We start from the raw sequence: 19,131 nt of genomic DNA, 5'->3' as shown, positions 1-19,131 counted from the left end.
CTTGTCGGAGGTCATAGAGGTTTTAATAGTATACTGGTGAAGTTAGGGCGGTCAAAATGTATGGACTTCGTAGGCCTTCTTCCCGCATCACTCGATCTAGAAACACACAGTGCATGACTATTGTGGACAGATGTAGTAAGTTTTGCATGCTCCTTCCATGCAATCAGATAGCCACAACCGAGGACATAGCTCGCTTATTCATTTGGTTTTGGTATCCCATTGGTGGTTTACCACTGATAATCACATCAGATAGAGATTCAAAGTTCACGTCCCATTTTTGGAGAGCATTGTTTGATAACTTTGGGACTAAGTTACAGCTGTCCAGTGCATTCCATTCACAAACAGATGGCTAAATAGAGATATATAATCAATTGGTCTTTGATGTTCTCAAATCATGCTGCCATGAAGTCCAAATGGGAACAATATGTTCTGTTGGTATAGGCAATCCTGAATGATACTCATCCAGCATTGGCCAGACGTCGTATGAGGCAGCGTTTCGTGTAGTTCTCATCTCTTTTGACTAGACATGTATCACCATCCCTAGAAGGCAACGAGATTTGGAAATCATTGAGTCAGTTAAGGAGCGCCTTGCCAAGCTTACGAAGCTTATACCTGGCAAGCAAACAAATCCAAGAGAGGTGTCAATTTTTATGAAGGGGATTGGGTATATCTCGAGATCATGAAGCAACGATTGAAGCAAGTGAACTAGTATTGTCCCAAGCTTTCATTCTATAGTTTCGGCCCTTTTTCAATCATTTAGAAGTTAAGTGATTTCCCTTTGGAGTTAAAGTTGCCAGAAAGTTGGACTATGCACAATGTCTTTCATGTTTCTTGGTTGAAGCCATATGTAGGTCCAGCATTGTAGGATGTATGAGAAGACCAACAACCATATATGATTGACAAAGCAGAAGTCATAGAGCTAAAACAACTTCTCTTCCACAGATGGAAGCATGCTTCCGTTGAAGAATTAGACAGTTCTATACGAAGTTCAAGGACCGAGGAACCATGAAGCAGTATGGTTGGACGGAGAGTTCTTTCAGGAGTATCCCTAGTTATTGGCGGTCTACGTGGAAGCCTTGGACCTGCCGCCAAGCTAAGCAAGAGGGAATGTCACGTGCACCTTACATTGGGGTACACAGTGACACACTGGCATCATCATCAGTGCGACAATTGTCGAGTAATAGTACCTTTTTTTAGGAACATTTGTCATACGCCGTGACCCCATTGTGAGCCCTCAGTCTAGGGATAGTCAGGCACGAGCTACGTAGGCTAGTCTCGGAGCCATAGAGGTCAGTCTGGAGTCAATCCTCTTAACCCACTTGGAGAACCCCATCAGATAAGTGCATGTAGCAGTCAGCCATATCTAAGGTATTGCATTAGAAGCATCATTAGCATGTAGGCAGACATGGGCATGTGTAGAAATAAGTACTTGCAGCCCTACACTGTGCCAAGGGCAGCCCACGGCTCATGGGCACTCTTGGGTAGCACATACAACAGCCCATCTAGGCTGTAGAGCATAGTCGGCAGCCCCTAGCAGCATATGGGACAGGCCGACAGCAGCTTATAGTACTTTCTGCCCTACATTATGCCATGGGCAGCCCCCGTCTCATGGGGATTCTTGGGCAGCGCATACAACAACCCATCTAGGCTGTAGGGCGTAGTCTGCAGCCCCTAGTGGGTATGAAGGACAGGCTGACAGTAGCTTTGGGCATCAGTACTGGCCGACAACAGTATATGGAGCATAAGCATTGGCTGACAGCAGCTATGGGCAGCAACATTTTGTGCAGCATTAAATGCTATTTTTAGCATTGTTTGTCCAATATGAACTGGCCGACTGCAGTTGCCTCAGCCGACCAGCAGCCCCATGTCCTATAAACGCAAGCATCTAGTCCTGAGCCTAACCCATCAAGCATCAATCAAGCATTAAAGCAGAATTTAGTCTTCATCCTCTCTAGGCAAACCCTGAAGCTCCTCTTCAGTATTCAGCCAGCATATGTGCAGTCCTATAGCTACCCTGGACTTGCATAAGTGGCCCATAAGAGTCTTCTATAGTGCCCTTGGATTGGTGGATTCTCAGTCAACGCACGGTCTTCCTCGTCCTTGCGTTGGGCAGTTGTAACTCTTGCTCTCAAGCGTTGTATAGAAGTTCTCCAAAGAAGTAATAAAATCAAATACTCCTGTGGGAGCCCTTAAAAGGGCATTTGGGACCCAATATTGTGCTCTACTCAATGAATGGATGCTAAAGATCTCACCAAAGTAAAGGTTTAAAGAAGACTTTGTTGCGTGTACCACGGTCAACTTCAGTGCATGTAGTATTGGTATTATAGCATCAGGTTGGTGACCGAACTCAGCTACCTGAAGAATGAGAGCATCCAGTGGATTGTAATATTGCGTTAGGAAAAACCACCCAGGTCTCCACCATGTCAGGAGAGACATCTCGTCAAGAAGAAAGCCAACAGAAAGTTGTGGACGTACAAAGCCTCCAAAGTGACACACCCAAAGAAAATACCCTTCCGCCAAGCACAGAAGAGCTCCTCAAGATAATGATGGAGCAAATCAATTCAGTGAAGATGCAGCTTGCAACAAAGAAAGAGAAGCCCAAAGGTCTCTCGGATTTGGCAAGAATGTTCTTTGGTTTGGAAGAACAAAGAAGAAATGATGAAGAAAGACGTGAAGCAACAAGAAGAAAAGATGAAGAAGAAAGAAAAAAAGAAGAAACAAGATGTGCGGAGGAACAAAGGGACGAGGAAGCCACATGCAAGTTTAAGGAAGAACAACACCATCGGGAAGAAGTTGACCGAGAGTTTCAACAAAAACTCAACTGGGGGGCTTTGCAAATCCAGCATTAGCAGACGATTGCACAAATTCTAGCATCCCTTCCTAGGATGGCTCCAAATCCGTTGTCCTCTCCAGCACCCCAATCACCACCGTCATCTGAACTTCACCAAATATGATTAAGTATGATGGTAAGTGTGATCACGTTGCTGTTACTCAGTTTATTCATTAGTTTGAAGCACATTTTCCATTAGCTAAAATCATAGATCCACAAGACAAAGTCCATGTGGCAGCACACCTCAACTCATTGGGGAAGTTGTTACTTTGGTCTCACCTTCACACAGACCCCTTAATAGGCCATAAGAAAAGGAGCAGAGTGCGCGATGATTTATATCTTCTCTCAGTGTAATGGTGTTTAGACAACACCTACATTGGGGCAGAGGATGGCTGGTCTCGTGTCTCAATACACTGACATTATGTTGTGAGACGATCTTCCACCCAATCTCCAACCCAGTAGACATGAGGACTGTCACCAGGAGGTGAAACTTTTTGCAGTTGTTTTCCTTATTTACATTTCTTTATAAATATATATATTTTTCTTTTCTTTCTCTTTGGTTGCTGTTGCTTTCCCCCGGTATCTCTTGGAAGGGCTTGGGCCATTGCAATGTCAGATTGGGTCAGCCAGTGGGACTTTGGACCAGTGGTTGGCTAAGCCTGAGAACTGCACTGAAAGATGAATGACAGTGTCCAGGACATGGGCACTGAAAGATGAAGGACAGTGTCCAGGACATGGGCACTGAAAGATGGAAGGACAGTGTCCAGGACATGGCCACTGAATGAGGGTATAGGCCAGTTTACATTAGTAAGTGGCCGCCACCGAAATGTGAATGTATCTTGAATTCTAAGCAAATTCTGAAGTGTGCATAGTGGTCAAAGATAGTCAGGAGACCAAAAGGAATGCAGATGACATCATCCCTAAAATTTAGGGAACTGCTATTTTTGGCAGTGTCGGAATTGAAAAGTGTTCGCGTCAGTTTGTGCGGAATGTCAAGGGGACCAAAAGCTGACAAAGGACTGTTGTGAGAATGTGAACCAGTCAGGAGATTTTTAGCCTGGAAGATTGCATGTGGAAAAGGCTTAAAAATGTGCCAAGTGTCAAATTTTGGTGCATTTTCCTCATAGAGAAGAGGGAAGCGTGGGAATTTGGGAAGAGGAGGCTCATTTTGCAGCCATCGTGTGGTTTTGTTGCAAGAAAAACAGCTATGGTGGTGCACTCCCTTGCCCTACAACTCATGAATTGAGGGTTGAGCTCGCTCCCCACAGCCTCTCTCTCTCTTTCTCTCTCTTGCAGACTATGGAAATGCTCTCATCAGATAAAATCAGGTACAGTTGTGTGAATTTCATGCTTATATGCAAAGGCTAGTTGCCTCCTTGAACAGGAACCGGTGTAGTTAGTTCCTACACCAAAGCAGGGACGGAAGAGGGTGATAACCTCTTCAATACAATGCTGTTTCAGCACTGTTTAGGTGCTGTTTTTGGGCTGTTATGTTGCCCGGTTGATGCCAAAATGCAGTAGGACTTTGTTAAAGTCCTCCAGGACAGTACAAGGGTTATTTTGGGCTGAAAACAGAGCTGAAAACAGGTCTGTGCAGAAAATTACAGCAAGCTGAATTGTGATGTTTTGGACTCCATTGGATAGTCTAATGCCTATGGAAGTGAGCCTGTCAGTTGGGACTCATTCTGAGATGTTATGGAACAATTTTACTGCAGTTATGCTGGCAAATTTCTCCTAGAATTTGTAAAACTCAGCTGATGCAAGTAGAGTGCTATGTTGCACTTGTGCTTTGTAATTTCCAACCTTTTAACAATAAAGAAATACCGCAAGGGGCGTCGGACTTCGGGGCCAATGTGCTGTTGAGCGAGGGAGCGAGGATTCTATGATTGTGTGTCTGAGTAAGTCCAGGTTATTTGTGAATGAATTACCGCTTTATGTGTCCATAGACCGGTTTTATGGTTCCATTGCCGGGATAGGGTCCTCTTTTCTGCAAGAGCCCGGACACGGATTGGATTGGGTGAACAAGAGACACACATAGTCAGGTACAACTGATTACAGGTGAGAAAGAGTACGGTCTCTTTCTTTGGATACAGGTTCCCTTAAACTTTCGGTTGACAGTATGACAGACAAAGGAAAAGGCAAGCTCCCTGTCGAAGAGAGTTCCTCTTCTACTCGCAGACAGCATATAGAGGTGACAGGTGCCCAGGTGTCAGCCTCTGCTCGGATGGAGCCAGTAGTACAGCCAGCCTTGTTAGAGGAAGAACAGGAACAAGAGGATTTATTTCATGCGCAGCTCCTGAGCATGGTTGGTACCTTTGAACAGTTGGTGAAGAATCCCAGGATGAAGAGGTATTTGCAGTCAAGGACAGGGGATTCCCAGGCTGAATCATCTCAGCATGCAGTTGACAGGGCACAGGAACAAATGCCAAGGATACCACATGTTCACAGATGAAACATTTCCCAGCTTGCATCAATGCCTTTCTCTCTTCAAATGACTTGCCATATAGTGGCCTCTTCTGTCCTTTGCCTTGACCAACACTTTTCTGAGATTGTGATTGCCAAGTCTTCTTCTCAAATGGCTTCTTTCTATAGAATGGTCTAGGTGGGAAATCCCTCTTCACAAGTGGTTCCTGTTTGCCCTGAGGTTCCTTATTCACTGTGCTCTTAAAGCCACGTGAACCTCCCTGTAGCAATGCATTAGCCATGTTTGCATTCTCAATGAGCTGAGTCATATTAGAAACATTGGTCTTAATGCAATAATCCCTGATTTCTTTGGGCAAACCACAACAATACTTCTCTATTTGCTCTGACAATGGCACTGTCCTGTAGGAAGTTACTGGCAAGAGTGCATCCCAAAACTTCTTATTATACTCTTCCAAATTTATACAGTTGGCTGCATCAAGTTTGTGCCATGCTGTCATAACATCCACTTCAAAAGTATTTGTAAGCCAGGCAAAAGAGAACTGCTGCTTAAACTGAACCCATGTAGCAGGTGCTTGTCCTTGCATCAACAATGAAGTCCACCACTGCAATGCATTACCTTTCAAGAAAGTAACAGCCTTCCGCACCTTAGAAGACTCTGTAAGGTTACCCCCAGTGTATGCTGCATCAAACTGCTGAATGAAAGTCAACGCTTTCAATTTGTCCTGCATCCCACTGAAAGTCTCAAACTTTACTGCTTGACCTCCTCCTTTGAAATTTTTTTGCACCTTTTCTGCATCAGTCCTTACTGCTCTTTGTCCACTAGGTTGAGAAAATTCAGCCACATTGACAGGTGCTGCGGGCCCCAAAGCTGGACTAAAATAAGTTTGCAATCCGGGCTGCACACCTATATTGGCATAAAGAGGGTTCACAGCTTCCATAGGCATCATTCCTGGTGACCCCCTTGACATCAATCCTGGCAAAACTGTGGGCGGTCTAGCCATGGCCTGGAAAACAGATCCACCACCAAAACTCGAGCCAACTTTATTTCACCGGCATTGGCAGCCAAGTTGGGAATTCGTGCTGAAGAGATGGGACCAGTTGGACAGGCTGATTTGGCATGCCCTGGGCATTCAGTTCCTGTCACTCCTATACTTGGCAAACTTCGTATGCATATACAGAGTTATGTGGACACAGAGGAGTTTCTTATCATGCCCTTGGAAGGATGTGATGTCCTGTTGGGAATTCCATGGTGTCATAGGAAACATGCAGTGTTGGATGCTTTCAACAGGAAAATCACAATTGTACATAGGGACAAGACCCATGTTTTGGATGTGAAGCTGAAAGGAGAGTCTGTCCCAGTTATTTCTGCTTCTGCTATAACTTCAGTAATGAAAAATCATCTTTCTGCGTACTTGGTTTTTGCAAAGCAAGTGAATGAAGTTGAAACTGATTTGTCTACACTAGACGAAGGTAGAAAAGCTTTCTTGGATACGTTCAGAGACTGTTTTTCAGAGTCTTTACCAGGAGAGTTACCTCCTGAGAGGCCAGAGGATCATGCCATAGATCTTATTCCAGGGTCTAGTCCGCCCAATAGGCCACCGTACAGGGTTAGTGCAGCCCAGCAGAAAGAGATTATGACACAGGTTAATGAGCTGTTAGAGAAGGGACTAATTCAGCCCAGTAGTTCCCCGTTTTGTTCACCTGTGTTACTAGTACAAAAGAAAGACGGTTCATGGCGAATGTGTATTGACTACAGAGCCTTGAACAAGAACACGATCAAGAATAGATTTCCGATTCCGCGCATAGATGATATTCTTGACCGTTTGCAAGGAGCAGAAATGTTTAGCAGGATAGATTTGAAGAGTGGGTACCATCAGATTAGAATCAGACCCGAGGATGTGCACAAGACGACATTTCGCACTACATTTGGTCTCTATGAGTTCTTAGTCATGCCTTTTGGATTGACAAATGCTCCTGCCACATTTAACAGAATGATGGACAGAATTTTCCGTTCTCACAGAAGCTTTGTGGGCACATTCTTTGATGACATGATAGTCTATTCAAAGAGTGAAGAGGAGCATAGAGACCATCTGACAGCAGTCTTTAATGAGCTGAAACACAACAGATTGCTCATTAATGGCAAGAAGAGTGAATTCTTTCTGGAAGAAATTCACTTCCTTGGGCACATTGTATCAAAGGATGGTGTCACAATGGATCCTGCTAAGATTGAAGCAATCGTTTCATGGCCAGATTTACAGACTGTGCATGATGTTCGCAGTTTTCTTGGCCTATGCTCTTACTACCGCAGATTTGTAAGGCATTTTGCAGAGATTGTTTCACCGTTACATGCGCTTGAAAAGAAGGCCATTAAATGGCAATGGACAGATAAAGAGAAATCAGCATTTAGATGCCTGAAACAGAAAATGACTACAGATCCTGTGTTGACATTGCCAGATTTGTCTAAATCATTTGTTGTGCAGTGTGATGCATGTGGGAACAGCATTGGTGCTGTCTTGATGCAGAATGGCCGAGTTGTGGCATATGAGAGTAGAATACTCTCTGACACTGAGAAGAACTATCAGATTTATGAGAAAGAGCTGCTAGCTGTGATCCATGCACTTACTAGTTGGAAACACTATTTGCTTGGTGCTGATTTTGTTGTGCAAACGGATCATCAGACGCTCAGATACTTTCTCACACAGGCAAAGTTATCAGAGAAACACATGCACTGGGCAAATTTTCTGTCAATGTTCCATTTTCAGATAGTGCATGTGGAAGGCAAGAAGAATGTGGTTGCAGATGCATTGTCTCGCAAACCACAAGTGTCAGCTGTTTCTATTTCTTATCACCAAGAATTGGATGATATGAAAGAACAGTATGCCAATGATGAAGATTTTTCTAGAATCTATGAGCAGCTAATGAATAATCAACATCATGATCACTATGTTCTGAAAGACGGCTTTCTCATGATGCATGGAAAGCTATGTGTGACTAAGCAGTTAAGGCCGAAAGTAATGCTAGAAAGTCATGCTCCACCGTATGCTGGACATCGAGGCACTGATGCTACAGTGAAAGCGGTTGAGACTTTCTTTTATTGGCCAGCTTTGAGACGTGATCTTGATGCTTATGTCAGATCTTGCCTAGTATGCCAGAAGGTCAAGTTTGATAGACAGAAGGCACCTGGGTTATTGCAACCACTGCCTATTCTAGAGAGACCATGGGAAAGTATTGCCATGGACTTCATTTTTGATCTTCCAAGGACAACGACAGGGAATGATGGAATCTGGACTGTTATATGCAGATTCAGCAAGCAGGCACACTTCATTCCTGTTAGAAAGAAGATAAAGCCCGAGCACATGGTTAAGATTTTCATGCAGAATATCTTTAAATACCATGGTATGCCACAGTCTATAGTCAGTGATAGAGACCCAAGGATGACTAGCTTGTTTTGGAAAGCATTGTTTGAGAATATGGGCACGACCTTGAAATTCTCATCTTCTTTTCATCCTCAAACTGATGGGCAGACTGAAGAGGCTAACTCTACTGTCTTGGATCTGTTGAAATGTTATGTGTCAGAACATAAGGCAGCTTGGGAGCATTATTTGCCATTAGTAGAGTATGCTTACAACAATACAGTGCATTCCTCTACTGGCAAGGCGCCTTTTGAAATTGTTGAAGGTGGCAAGAAAGTACCTCCCATTCTGCAGACAAAGGATAAGATATTTGAAGCAGATCGGTATGTTGAGGGATGGCAAGAAGCGTATAAGAAGGTCAAATATGCCTTGGAAAAGTCACAAGCTAAGCAGAAAAGAGCTGCTGACATGCATCGTCGAGAGCTTTTGTTTAAAGAGAATGACTGGGTCTTATTGCGCTTTGAAAAGGCACGACTGAGAAAAAGAAAGGGCAAGGAACGTCTGTTTCCTAAGCTGAGTATGCGATATTATGGTCCTTTCCAAGTCTCAGAGAAGATAAGTGATGTAGCATACAGGCTGAAATTGCCAGAAACCTGGAAGATACATAATGCATTTCATGTGAGCCTTTTGAGGCCTTTTATTGGCAATGTGCCAGAAGATATGGTGCCAGAGGAACAGCCTGAAGTGGAGGAATTGGATGAAATTCTAGTTCCTGAGCAGATTCTGGCCCATAAAGACAGAAAAGTGAAAGGACAAGTTGCAAGAAGATACTTGGTGAAATTCAGAAATTATTCACCAATGGATGCTAAATGGATGGATGAGGTTGAACTGGTTGATTCACCTCAGTTAATGCAACTTTACAAGGAAGCCTTCCTGTTAGAACCTGCAGTGGTTTAATATGCTTTTTGAAGCTGAATTCTGAATGACCTGTACATTTGTATTATATGTTTGGCAATGTACAGTTTTGACATTTGTTGTCAATGACTTAATCAATGAATGAACTTTCAGTGTTTTGAAGTTGTATCTATTACGCTTCAAATGAATGATTTACATGTTGTGACACTAATAGTACAATATATGCTATCGCCCTGTGTTGCATCCGGAAACATGTATTTGAAAGGCTTGAACCTGCGATGGCACAAATGGTAGTGGGGAATTCCTATCATCGCCCCGTGTCATCCGTTGGCAGGAGATACATGCGATGACACTAATCACCTGGGGAATCTGGTGATCGTCCTGTGTCATCCGTTTGCATGTGGACTTGCAATCGAGGTCGCTTGCTTCTTTCAAGAGGGGGGTATGTCACCAGGAGGTGAAACTTTTTGCAGTTGTTTTCCTTATTTACATTTCTTTATAAATATATATATTTTTCTTTTCTTTCTCTTTGGTTGCTGTTGCTTTCCCCCGGTATCTCTTGGAAGGGCTTGGGCCATTGCAATGTCAGATTGGGTCAGCCAGTGGGACTTTGGACCAGTGGTTGGCTAAGCCTGAGAACTGCACTGAAAGATGAATGACAGTGTCCAGGACATGGGCACTGAAAGATGAAGGACAGTGTCCAGGACATGGGCACTGAAAGATGGAAGGACAGTGTCCAGGACATGGCCACTGAATGAGGGTATAGACCAGTTTACATTAGTAAGTGGCCGCCACCGAAATGTGAATGTATCTTGAATTCTAAGCAAATTCTGAAGTGACCATAGTGGTCAAAGATAGTCAGGAGACCAAAAGGAATGCAGATGACATCATCCCTAAAATTTAGGGAACTGCTATTTTTGGCAGTGTCGGAATTGAAAAGTGTTCGCGTCAGTTTGTGCGGAATGTCAAGGGGACCAAAAGCTGACAAAGGACTGTTGTGAGAATGTGAACCAGTCAGGAGATTTTTAGCCTGGAAGATTGCATGTGGAAAAGGCTTAAAAATGTGCCAAGTGTCAAATTTTGGTGCATTTTCCTCATAGAGAAGAGGGAAGCGTGGGAATTTGGGAAGAGGAGGCTCATTTTGCAGCCATCGTGTGGTTTTGTTGCAAGAAAAACAGCTATGGTGGTGCACTCCCTTGCCCTACAACTCATGAATTGAGGGTTGAGCTCGCTCCCCACAGCCTCTCTCTCTCTTTCTCTCTCTTGCAGACTATGGAAATGCTCTCATCAGATAAAATCAGGTACAGTTGTGTGAATTTCATGCTTATATGCAAAGGCTAGTTGCCTCCTTGAACAGGAACCGGTGTAGTTAGTTCCTACACCAAAGCAGGGACGGAAGAGGGTGATAACCTCTTCAATACAATGCTGTTTCAGCACTGTTTAGGTGCTGTTTTTGGGCTGTTATGTTGCCCGGTTGATGCCAAAATGCAGTAGGACTTTGTTAAAGTCCTCCAGGACAGTACAAGGGTTATTTTGGGCTGAAAACAGAGCTGAAAACAGGTCTGTGCAGAAAATTACAGCAAGCTGAATTGTGATGTTTTGGACTCCATTGGATAGTCTAATGCCTATGGAAGTGAGCCTGTCAGTTGGGACTCATTCTGAGATGTTATGGAACAATTTTAGTGCAGTTATGCTGGCAAATTTCTCCCAGAATTTGTAAAACTCAGTTGATGCAAGTAGAGTGCTATGTTGCACTTGTGCTTTGTAATTTCCAACCTTTTAACAATAAAGAAATACCGCAAGGGGCGCCGGACTTCGGGGCCAATGTGCTGTTGAGCGAGGGAGCGAGGATTCTATGATTGTGTGTCTGAGTAAGTCCAGGTTATTTGTGAATGAATTACCGCTTTATGTGTCCATAGACCGGTTTTAAGGACCATCCAAGGGAAGAATTCAACCCAATGCATGATGTTAAGTAAGGGGACTTTATATTGTTGCACCTGGCGGCTATTCTAGCTACTCTAGGCTAGATTTATCCGGCCTTCCTCCTTCCCGTTTGCTGCTCCCATCTTGTTTGTCCAAAAGAAGGATAAGACCCCACACTTCTGTGTGGATTATAGGGTGCTAAACAAGATAACAATTAAGAATAGATTCCCCATGCCCAGAACAGAGTACATCCTAGAGAGACTCAATGGTGCTAAATTTCTCTCTAAATTTTTTGAAAATTGCCTTCAAGATTGAACAAGGCCAATGTTCCCGTGCATCTCGAGAATCCCATCTCCTTTGATGTGCATTGGGAGGAGGTACATTAAGTTCAACACTTCTCCCAGCTGCTCTTTGAAAAGCTATCCTGGTAGGAGGTGTAGCTGGCTGAATGATGGGCTTAGGGTTTTCGGATATTTTGACGGAGGAAATTATGGACAAAAATACTGACGGACAGAATTATGGATGGATGGATGGAAAATTGATGGAATCGCTTAGACGAAGAATCTTCTTCCCTCAAACAGGACGCTGAGCTCTGATACCAATTGTTGGTTGCCTAGGTGTGAGAGAGTCTCAACGAACAAGACCACCTATAGGAAGAAGATGGTGCACACAGAAGCACACAGAGAGTCAACAGAAGCCTCAGGTATATGTTATTCATTCTTTTGCCTAACAATACGAAGGAGGTGGGTGCATGTATAAGCCACCTAACTTATGTGAAGTGTCAACAATGCTCCAATTGCATGTGGAAGCGTCGCGAGGCCTTCCTACGGATTTGGCATCATGACCCTTTTCTCACTAACAGTGGTGGTGAACCCACTTGGCATTATAGATCACCTGTGTGGTTTTCCCCCCCTTTTCCCCCAGAGCTGCCAGCCAAGGGAGAAGAGCACCCTTCCCACTTTTTTCTCAATTTACTTGATTGTTGCTTCCCTCTTATGGAGCTGAGTTTGTACGTAGCCAGCATGGCTGTTTTGTTTGGTAAACTAATAGAAAGATCCCTTTCCCGGGGGGAAAAAGAAGTGTGTACTAAGGTTATTAATTCTTTTATTCCTAATGCTACAAATGTGTCCCTAGCAGTAATTCCTAAACCCCTAACACATGTTAAGCTATTAGGTGTGTATCTCTCTCATTGGTGCTTTCTGTTCTCGTCCTTCTTCGTGTGCTCTAGACGCTCTCTAAACATGCGATCATCTTCCTTGGCATGGAGAAGTTTTTTCATATGCTCAACTTCAGCACTTAATGCATTGAGCTTCCCATCTTGCACTTTCTCCTTTACCAGGAGGCGACTCTCCCACCAATACCAAGTTAGGATCATGTGCAACATGAGCATATCTGTCCTGCAAGGCATCTGAAGCATGTGTGCCATTGGAATACCCATTTGGAATCGGGCATTTCCTCATCTTTTGCTTGGCTATCCATAGTGTAAAGTGCGTTATTTACGGACTGCCCAAGCCCACAAGATCGTTCCTCCATTGAGGAGAGTGAAACGATATTGTATTAAAGGACGAGGTGCAAATGGAACCCGCAACAAATATAGATAGCATGTGGAATTGGCTGGAGCTGACATCCGTGCATGATGTCCGTAGCTTCCTTGGATTATGTTCATATTATTGGCGATTCATTAGACATTTTACATGGGCAGCTAACCAAGGAGAAGGCAGTGTTTAAGTGGACATATGAAGAAAAAAATCTGGCCGGAGACAAGAAGATGCCTTTTACGGTCTCAAGGATGCAATCATAAGCGGTCCGGTGTTGCAAATTCTGAACTTGCAAAAGCCTTTCAGTATGGAGTGTAGGAGAGGAGGATGGCAAATTTCCTCTATGTTTCATTTCAGATTGTGCACACTCCAAGACAGAAGAATGTAGTGGTAGATGCATTTTCCAGAAAACCATGTGGCTACAGGTGCTTCACATGGGGACTTGTTTGCCTTGCGTGATATGTATCATATAGATGCTGATTTTAACAGTTTATGGGCTGAATTAATGGCTAGCCATGCACATGCCTCTTATGTGTCAAAGAGGGTTATCCCATGAAGGATAATTTCTTGTGTCAAAGAGGGGTGATCTTATGTGTCAAAGAGGGTTATCCCATGCACATGCCTCTTGTGTGTCAAAGTGGGTTATCCCATGAAGGATAATTTCCTATGTGTTGTGTCTAGCAAGAGACAAAAAGTTATGGATGAGTGCCATGGTCCTCCTTATGGATGTCATAGAGGCATCTTGCTTAATACATGCATGATTGAGTGGTACTTCTTTTGGCGAGGCATGCGCAAACACATAGAGGCATATACACGTGCATATATCACTTGTCAGAAAGTGAAGTTTGACAAAGAGAAGGCTCTAGGTTTGCTTCAGCCATTGCCTATTCCCTTGCAGCCATGGCATAGTTTTGATATGGGCTTCATCATGGACTTGCCTAGAACCCAACTTGTGAATGATGCTATATGGATGGTTGTGGACAGGTTTAGTAAGCAAGCACACTTCTTGCCGGTAAAGAAGGCCTTTTGAGGTGATCAAGCGGATTAAAGAGGTTGCTTTCATGTTGGCATTACCTAATCATTGGTGGATTCACAATGCTTTTCATGCGAGTCTATTGTGGAAGTAGGTGGGACAAAGCTTCTGCCAGAGATTGATGAGCCAGAGGAGATTCTCCACACTGAGCAGATTGTTTTTCACAAGGACAAAAAGCTAGTTGGTGGCAAGCTTTCTAGGAGATACCTTAAGCTATCTACCTATCGACGTGAAGTGGGTTGACAAGGATTACTTTACCGACTACCGTAGCTTCTTTCAAGCATATCTCGAGAATTTTAGTTGAGTTGAACTATCTAGAAGCTGGGGGGATGTCAACATTTGGTCACCCAGGTGGTCCTCTCTAGACTTGTGTTGCTTTACGGGAGGCCAAGCAGCCTTTGTGTTGCCCATACTGAGGCTAGTGCGTGGGCATGAGTGCTAGGGATCCTTGACCCCCGGGGGCTTTTCAGTGAGCCAAACTTGTGCCCGGAAAAGAACGTGCTTTAAATGTTCCATGAAAGGGAGATTTTTCCATGGCAAAGTTGCACGTACACATGCGTGCTTGAATTTGTTTTTGCGTGAACTGTTTTCGTGTGAGTGCCTGCTATGCGTGTCTAGCTATTATGTACTGCATAGTTCTATCTACTTAGTGTCAATTGCATACTTGTTTGTGCAGGGGACACCCACCTGTGAACCGTGTGTGTGCCTTGTCTTTAACGTTGTTTGTGGTTGCCTAAACTTTTGTTTTATTTTATTGTAAGGTTTTATGACTTTATAAGTAAACACTTCATTAAAACAGAGGGGCCCAATTTATATGAATTCTTGGGGAAGTGCCTGGGCCCAACGTATAAAGGGTGCCCAACCTGGGCAACCAAACACACTTAAGGTAATTGTGTGGGCTAGCTCTAGGTGCCCAAAAGTTGACGAGCAAGCACACTCACTTCACGCTTCTCTCTCTTGCACTGCGTGGAAGAAGTTGTAAAGCTTTTTCAAGAAAAAATTGAAGCATGAATACCCCATAGACTATATCACTCTGTGAGGCCACCCGTGGAGTGTGGCTCCACATTGGCGCTTCTCAACTTAAGTCCTGACCGGGAGTTATCTCCTACCAGTTCTACGGAGAACCAACTTTCCCATCATCGTTGGGTGAGAAGAGCTAGGTGCAAGTACGGGAGTGTTTGTGATGTGCGTGCTCTTGGAACACTAGTGACACTCTCTCCAAAGGTCTACTGTGACTTTTTTTTTCTCTGGGAAAAAGATCCTTTTTTTTTCCCGGGAAGAGCTAGGCGCAAGTACGGGAGTGTTTGTGATGTGCGTGCTCTTGGAACACTAGTGACGCTTCTCCTCCGGTTGGCCGCTCTTTGAGGAGAAGGCTATCTCATACGTGGGGGGGCCCGGGGGAGGGCGTGTGTGGTGATGGGGAGGAGAAAAAACACACAGGTGGTCTGTAGTGGCAAGTGAGGTCACCACCTCTATCAGTGAGAAAAGGGTTAGGCCGCCAGAGCCTCAAGAAAGCTTCCCGCCGCTTCCGCATGTGGTCAGATCCATCCTGCAACTTCCCCCATTGGCCGCGGATGAAACCCTTCCTCCACCACGCAAGGATGAAACCTTCGCCCAATCCTTGACCACAAATGTGTGTTTGTTTTCTTCAAGTACATGTGCGGCAGACACAGAACATGGAGTTTCGGCAGATGTTAGAGAGCTCTTTGGTTTTTTGGGGGAAAGGATGGTCCATCAACCTTGATCTTTACAAGAGCCTAATGGCAACATATAAGATAGAGGGGAATGAGGAGATTATTCAGCAGTTGGAGAGCCAGCTGACAGCTTACCGACAAGAGATCCAAGAAAGAAAGGCAACACATACAACGGTAAATCCATCCATAGATGAAGCTCAAGAGGCGCGAGTGTCCGAGGATGTCACAGCTTTCAGGAGAGGAAGTTGTATCAGTGATAGAGTCCCCAAGTAAGGAGCGGATTTTGGAGGACGTGCCCAAGGAGCAGACACTACCCAAAGTCCATTTCCGTTTCCGAGGACAAAGAGGAGTCCGCAATTTTCTCTCCAAATCCATTGAGGAGAATGAGATGAACGATTCGGTAGTGGTGTCTACCATGGTAGCTGAGCATCGAGAGGTAGAGGGGCTAGTTCCAGTGTCCGTAGTCTCAGGGAGGCAGTGGCGGAGACATCATTGGAGATAGGAGGTCGACTAGCCATGCTATTGGAGTTCGGACAGGTGTGGTAGATTTGTACCGGGGTGGAGCGATGGAGTATTAGTTGCACCCATGCTCCATGTTAAGTGGAAGTGGATGTCACGTGCACTCTCCTGAGTGTGATGTGGACAAGCTACTACCCATGGGCCAGGTCAGAGGTCGACCATGTGGCCAGATTTGTGTGTTTGTAAGGGCTTATGTGCGAGATCTTTGTAATGTTGTCCAGGCGCCCAATGAGCAGCCTAGTGTGGACAGTTACTGGGTTATTGTGTGAACACACCTAATTGGACATTATTGTTAGGGTTGGTAGAGTTGGTAGCAACTCGCCAAAGTATAAATAGCTGTCTACGCTTTAGCCATATTCAGCACTGATCATCATTGAGTCATTGAGAACTCAAGAGTAGGGCTAGCATCGAGTATCTCTAGCATTGTATACATTTCATGTTAGTAATAGATGGTAGATTAGGTCATCTCTCTCTACTGTGTATTGAGCATGAAGAAGAAGAAGTTTGAACATGGGTTTAAGTCTTTGATTAGATGCTAATCGCAATCAATCAATTCATAAACACGCTTCCGCAAGCACCCATGTTACAGTGCACTCTTTATGCATGCATATATTCTGTTTGTCAAATCTGCTGTTTAAAAGTGATTGGATTTAGCATTTTCTTCTCTTATCGTCATCCGATTGATTTACATGATATTCTGTTTGCCAAATCTATTCTATTTACAAGTGACTGGATTTAACATCTCCTTTCCTTGTCCTGCTTTGAGTGATGAATAACAAAAAACACAATTGCAGGGTTTGCAGTGGTATGCAGAGAAGCTTATGATGGATGAAGATGGTGATGTTGCCCAAGAATTCTTAGGTGAAGTCATTCCACAAGCCTCCACTGGTGGCAGTCAAAACTCGAACTTTGAAGTCAAGTTGCCCACAAGGCCGGTGAAACTGAAAGGCCCTCTTTGCACGCTAAATGGTAATGTGCATCAGTCCATAGAGTCTTCCACTGGTGTACATTGGAGTTGAAAAGCCGAAGTACTTGCAGGTTGGCCATACACTCTCTAGGGCGTTGAATCTTAGCGTTGTAAATGTCTTCGCAGATTACCTGCAGACGATAACTCTCTTGTTTGATGCGTTGTGACACTACCAACATGCCCTTAAAAGTTATTGCTTCAGAAGAGATGCCAACAATGTGGGCGTCTGAGTTTACTTGTGTCCATGTCAAAACCCATAGTTGTGTGTTGTTTTCTGAAAGTTTCTGCCTGAACATGGCAGGATGCAGACAAGCTTGTGTTTAGAATCTATCCAGTCAAATCCAAATTGTATCTAACATCTTGCTGCTGGATATTGCCAGTGCTTTTATGTTACACTATTCAAATTTCTGCTACATTGATTGTTTGATGGTCAGTTTGTATGGATAATATCCAGTTTCATGAAAGTCTATGTTGATTTCTTTTAGCTCTAGCTTTGAATCTATTTGGCTTGTTGAAGATGCCAACAGTTGTTTTTTCCTCTGAGAACAACAATCATCTATCATTACGGTGAACAATCATAAGGAAAACCCGGCAACCTCATATAGAAGTTATGACGGTAAGAGAAAAGGGCCGGGGGTGGGGTGGTGGTGGGTTAGGGGGAAATAGCCTCTTTTGCATGGCATAGAAGCCGCCTTGAAGAGTGTGGATGAGATTGGTGGAGATATATTGGAGGGAGGTCACAGAGCTCTCAATGGTTTTGCTGCATTATGCTCTCCAAATTTTCCGTGTTGCTTTAGTGCTGATCCGAAAGTAGGGGCCGTGGTGACCTCTTCGCTGTCAACGTGTTTGAAAACCCCTTGAGGCCGATCGAAGGATTCTCGTCATGTCAACAGTCTACCATATACGACACATATTTTGGCAAAGTAAAAAAAAAAAAAACCAAATCACGTGGAATGCATTTTGCATTATAATTGAAAGAGAAGTTCAGAAGTAACCATACAAGTAATAGGCCGCCTTTGGGTGCTTGGAAGTAGCTTTTCTTTTGTTGAGTTTGTGCTTTTGGGTGCTTTAAAGTATTTAGAAGCATCACATGACTTTAATGAAGGTGCTTTTGGATGCTTTCAGTTGATGTAGTGTGCTTTCAGTTGATGACACCATCCTTGAAAGCACTTTCTACAGTAGTGCATTCTAGCATGTGCTATACTGCTAGAAAGCATTTCTTACAATGCTAGAAATCGCTATAGCACAATGCTTTCTACCACTTGCGTTAGTACTTGAAACAATGCTAGAAAGCACTGCCTTAGTTGTAGAAAGCTTTGTTTCAGTGTTAGAAGCCATTGCCTCAGTTCTAGAGAACTCTGATTCAGTGTTAGAAAGCATTGCCTTAGTTCTAGAAAGCTTTGATATAATGTCATCCTCAAAAAGACAACCTTTGCAAAGTGTACATAAAAGATACATTAACATACTTTTTGATGCAGTGGCCTTCACAATCAGAGATGGGCAACCTAAAATCATCTTGCATGCAGGAGACAACTTCGTTGCAGCTTGCATGTAAGCAACTAGCTTGATTGCTACGTAAGTGGACAAAGCATAAAAGATGGCAGGGATGTTTGCATCGAAAAATGCAAACACCCACAACCTCTCGCTGTGAAACCTTAGTCTGCATGCTGCACAATCAACATCAATTTTAATTGTCATAGTCGAACGAGAGCGAAAGCATTGTTCTCCACCTGACTATCAAAACCCCTTTGGCAAAACTCTAGATGATGAACAGCCTCCCCAAGTGATCTTGCGGAGGTATCTTGCTCCAACTATAGAACAAGGTATTCTGCTCCAACTATAGAACAGACCCATTAAAAAGAAATGATTAACCATCTTATCCCCAACATGTACAGGAGGAACAAAAAACTAAACATCATCAAGAACCACTTCTAC

At 43.9% G+C, this 19,131-nt stretch overlaps 1 protein-coding gene across 2 annotated transcripts in view; it reads left to right on the top strand.

The window, feature by feature from the left end:
• LOC147625667 (uncharacterized) overlaps nucleotides 1–17,660 on the top strand; it is a 32,220-nt gene extending 14,560 nt beyond the window's left edge. The window contains exons 2-3 of one of the 2 annotated variants that reach the window (XM_086817182.1): nucleotides 17,024–17,198; nucleotides 17,323–17,660. In XM_086817182.1, the coding sequence (XP_086673308.1) occupies nucleotides 17,024–17,198; nucleotides 17,323–17,363 (216 nt within the window). In that variant the 3' untranslated portion in view covers nucleotides 17,364–17,660. Of the gene's footprint in view, nucleotides 1–17,023 lie in introns of both variants that reach the window. The other variant, XM_086817181.1, reaches the window with a different exon arrangement.
• Nucleotides 17,661–19,131: the final 1,471 nt, after the last annotated feature.

Source organism: Cibotium barometz, chromosome 23 (genome assembly GCF_041138505.1).
Source record: "Cibotium barometz isolate CiBa-2024 chromosome 23, ASM4113850v1, whole genome shotgun sequence".
Taxonomy (NCBI): domain Eukaryota; kingdom Viridiplantae; phylum Streptophyta; class Polypodiopsida; order Cyatheales; family Cibotiaceae; genus Cibotium; species Cibotium barometz.
Note: the sequence above shows the minus strand (reverse complement) of the source record. Positions and strands in the feature narration are given on the sequence as shown.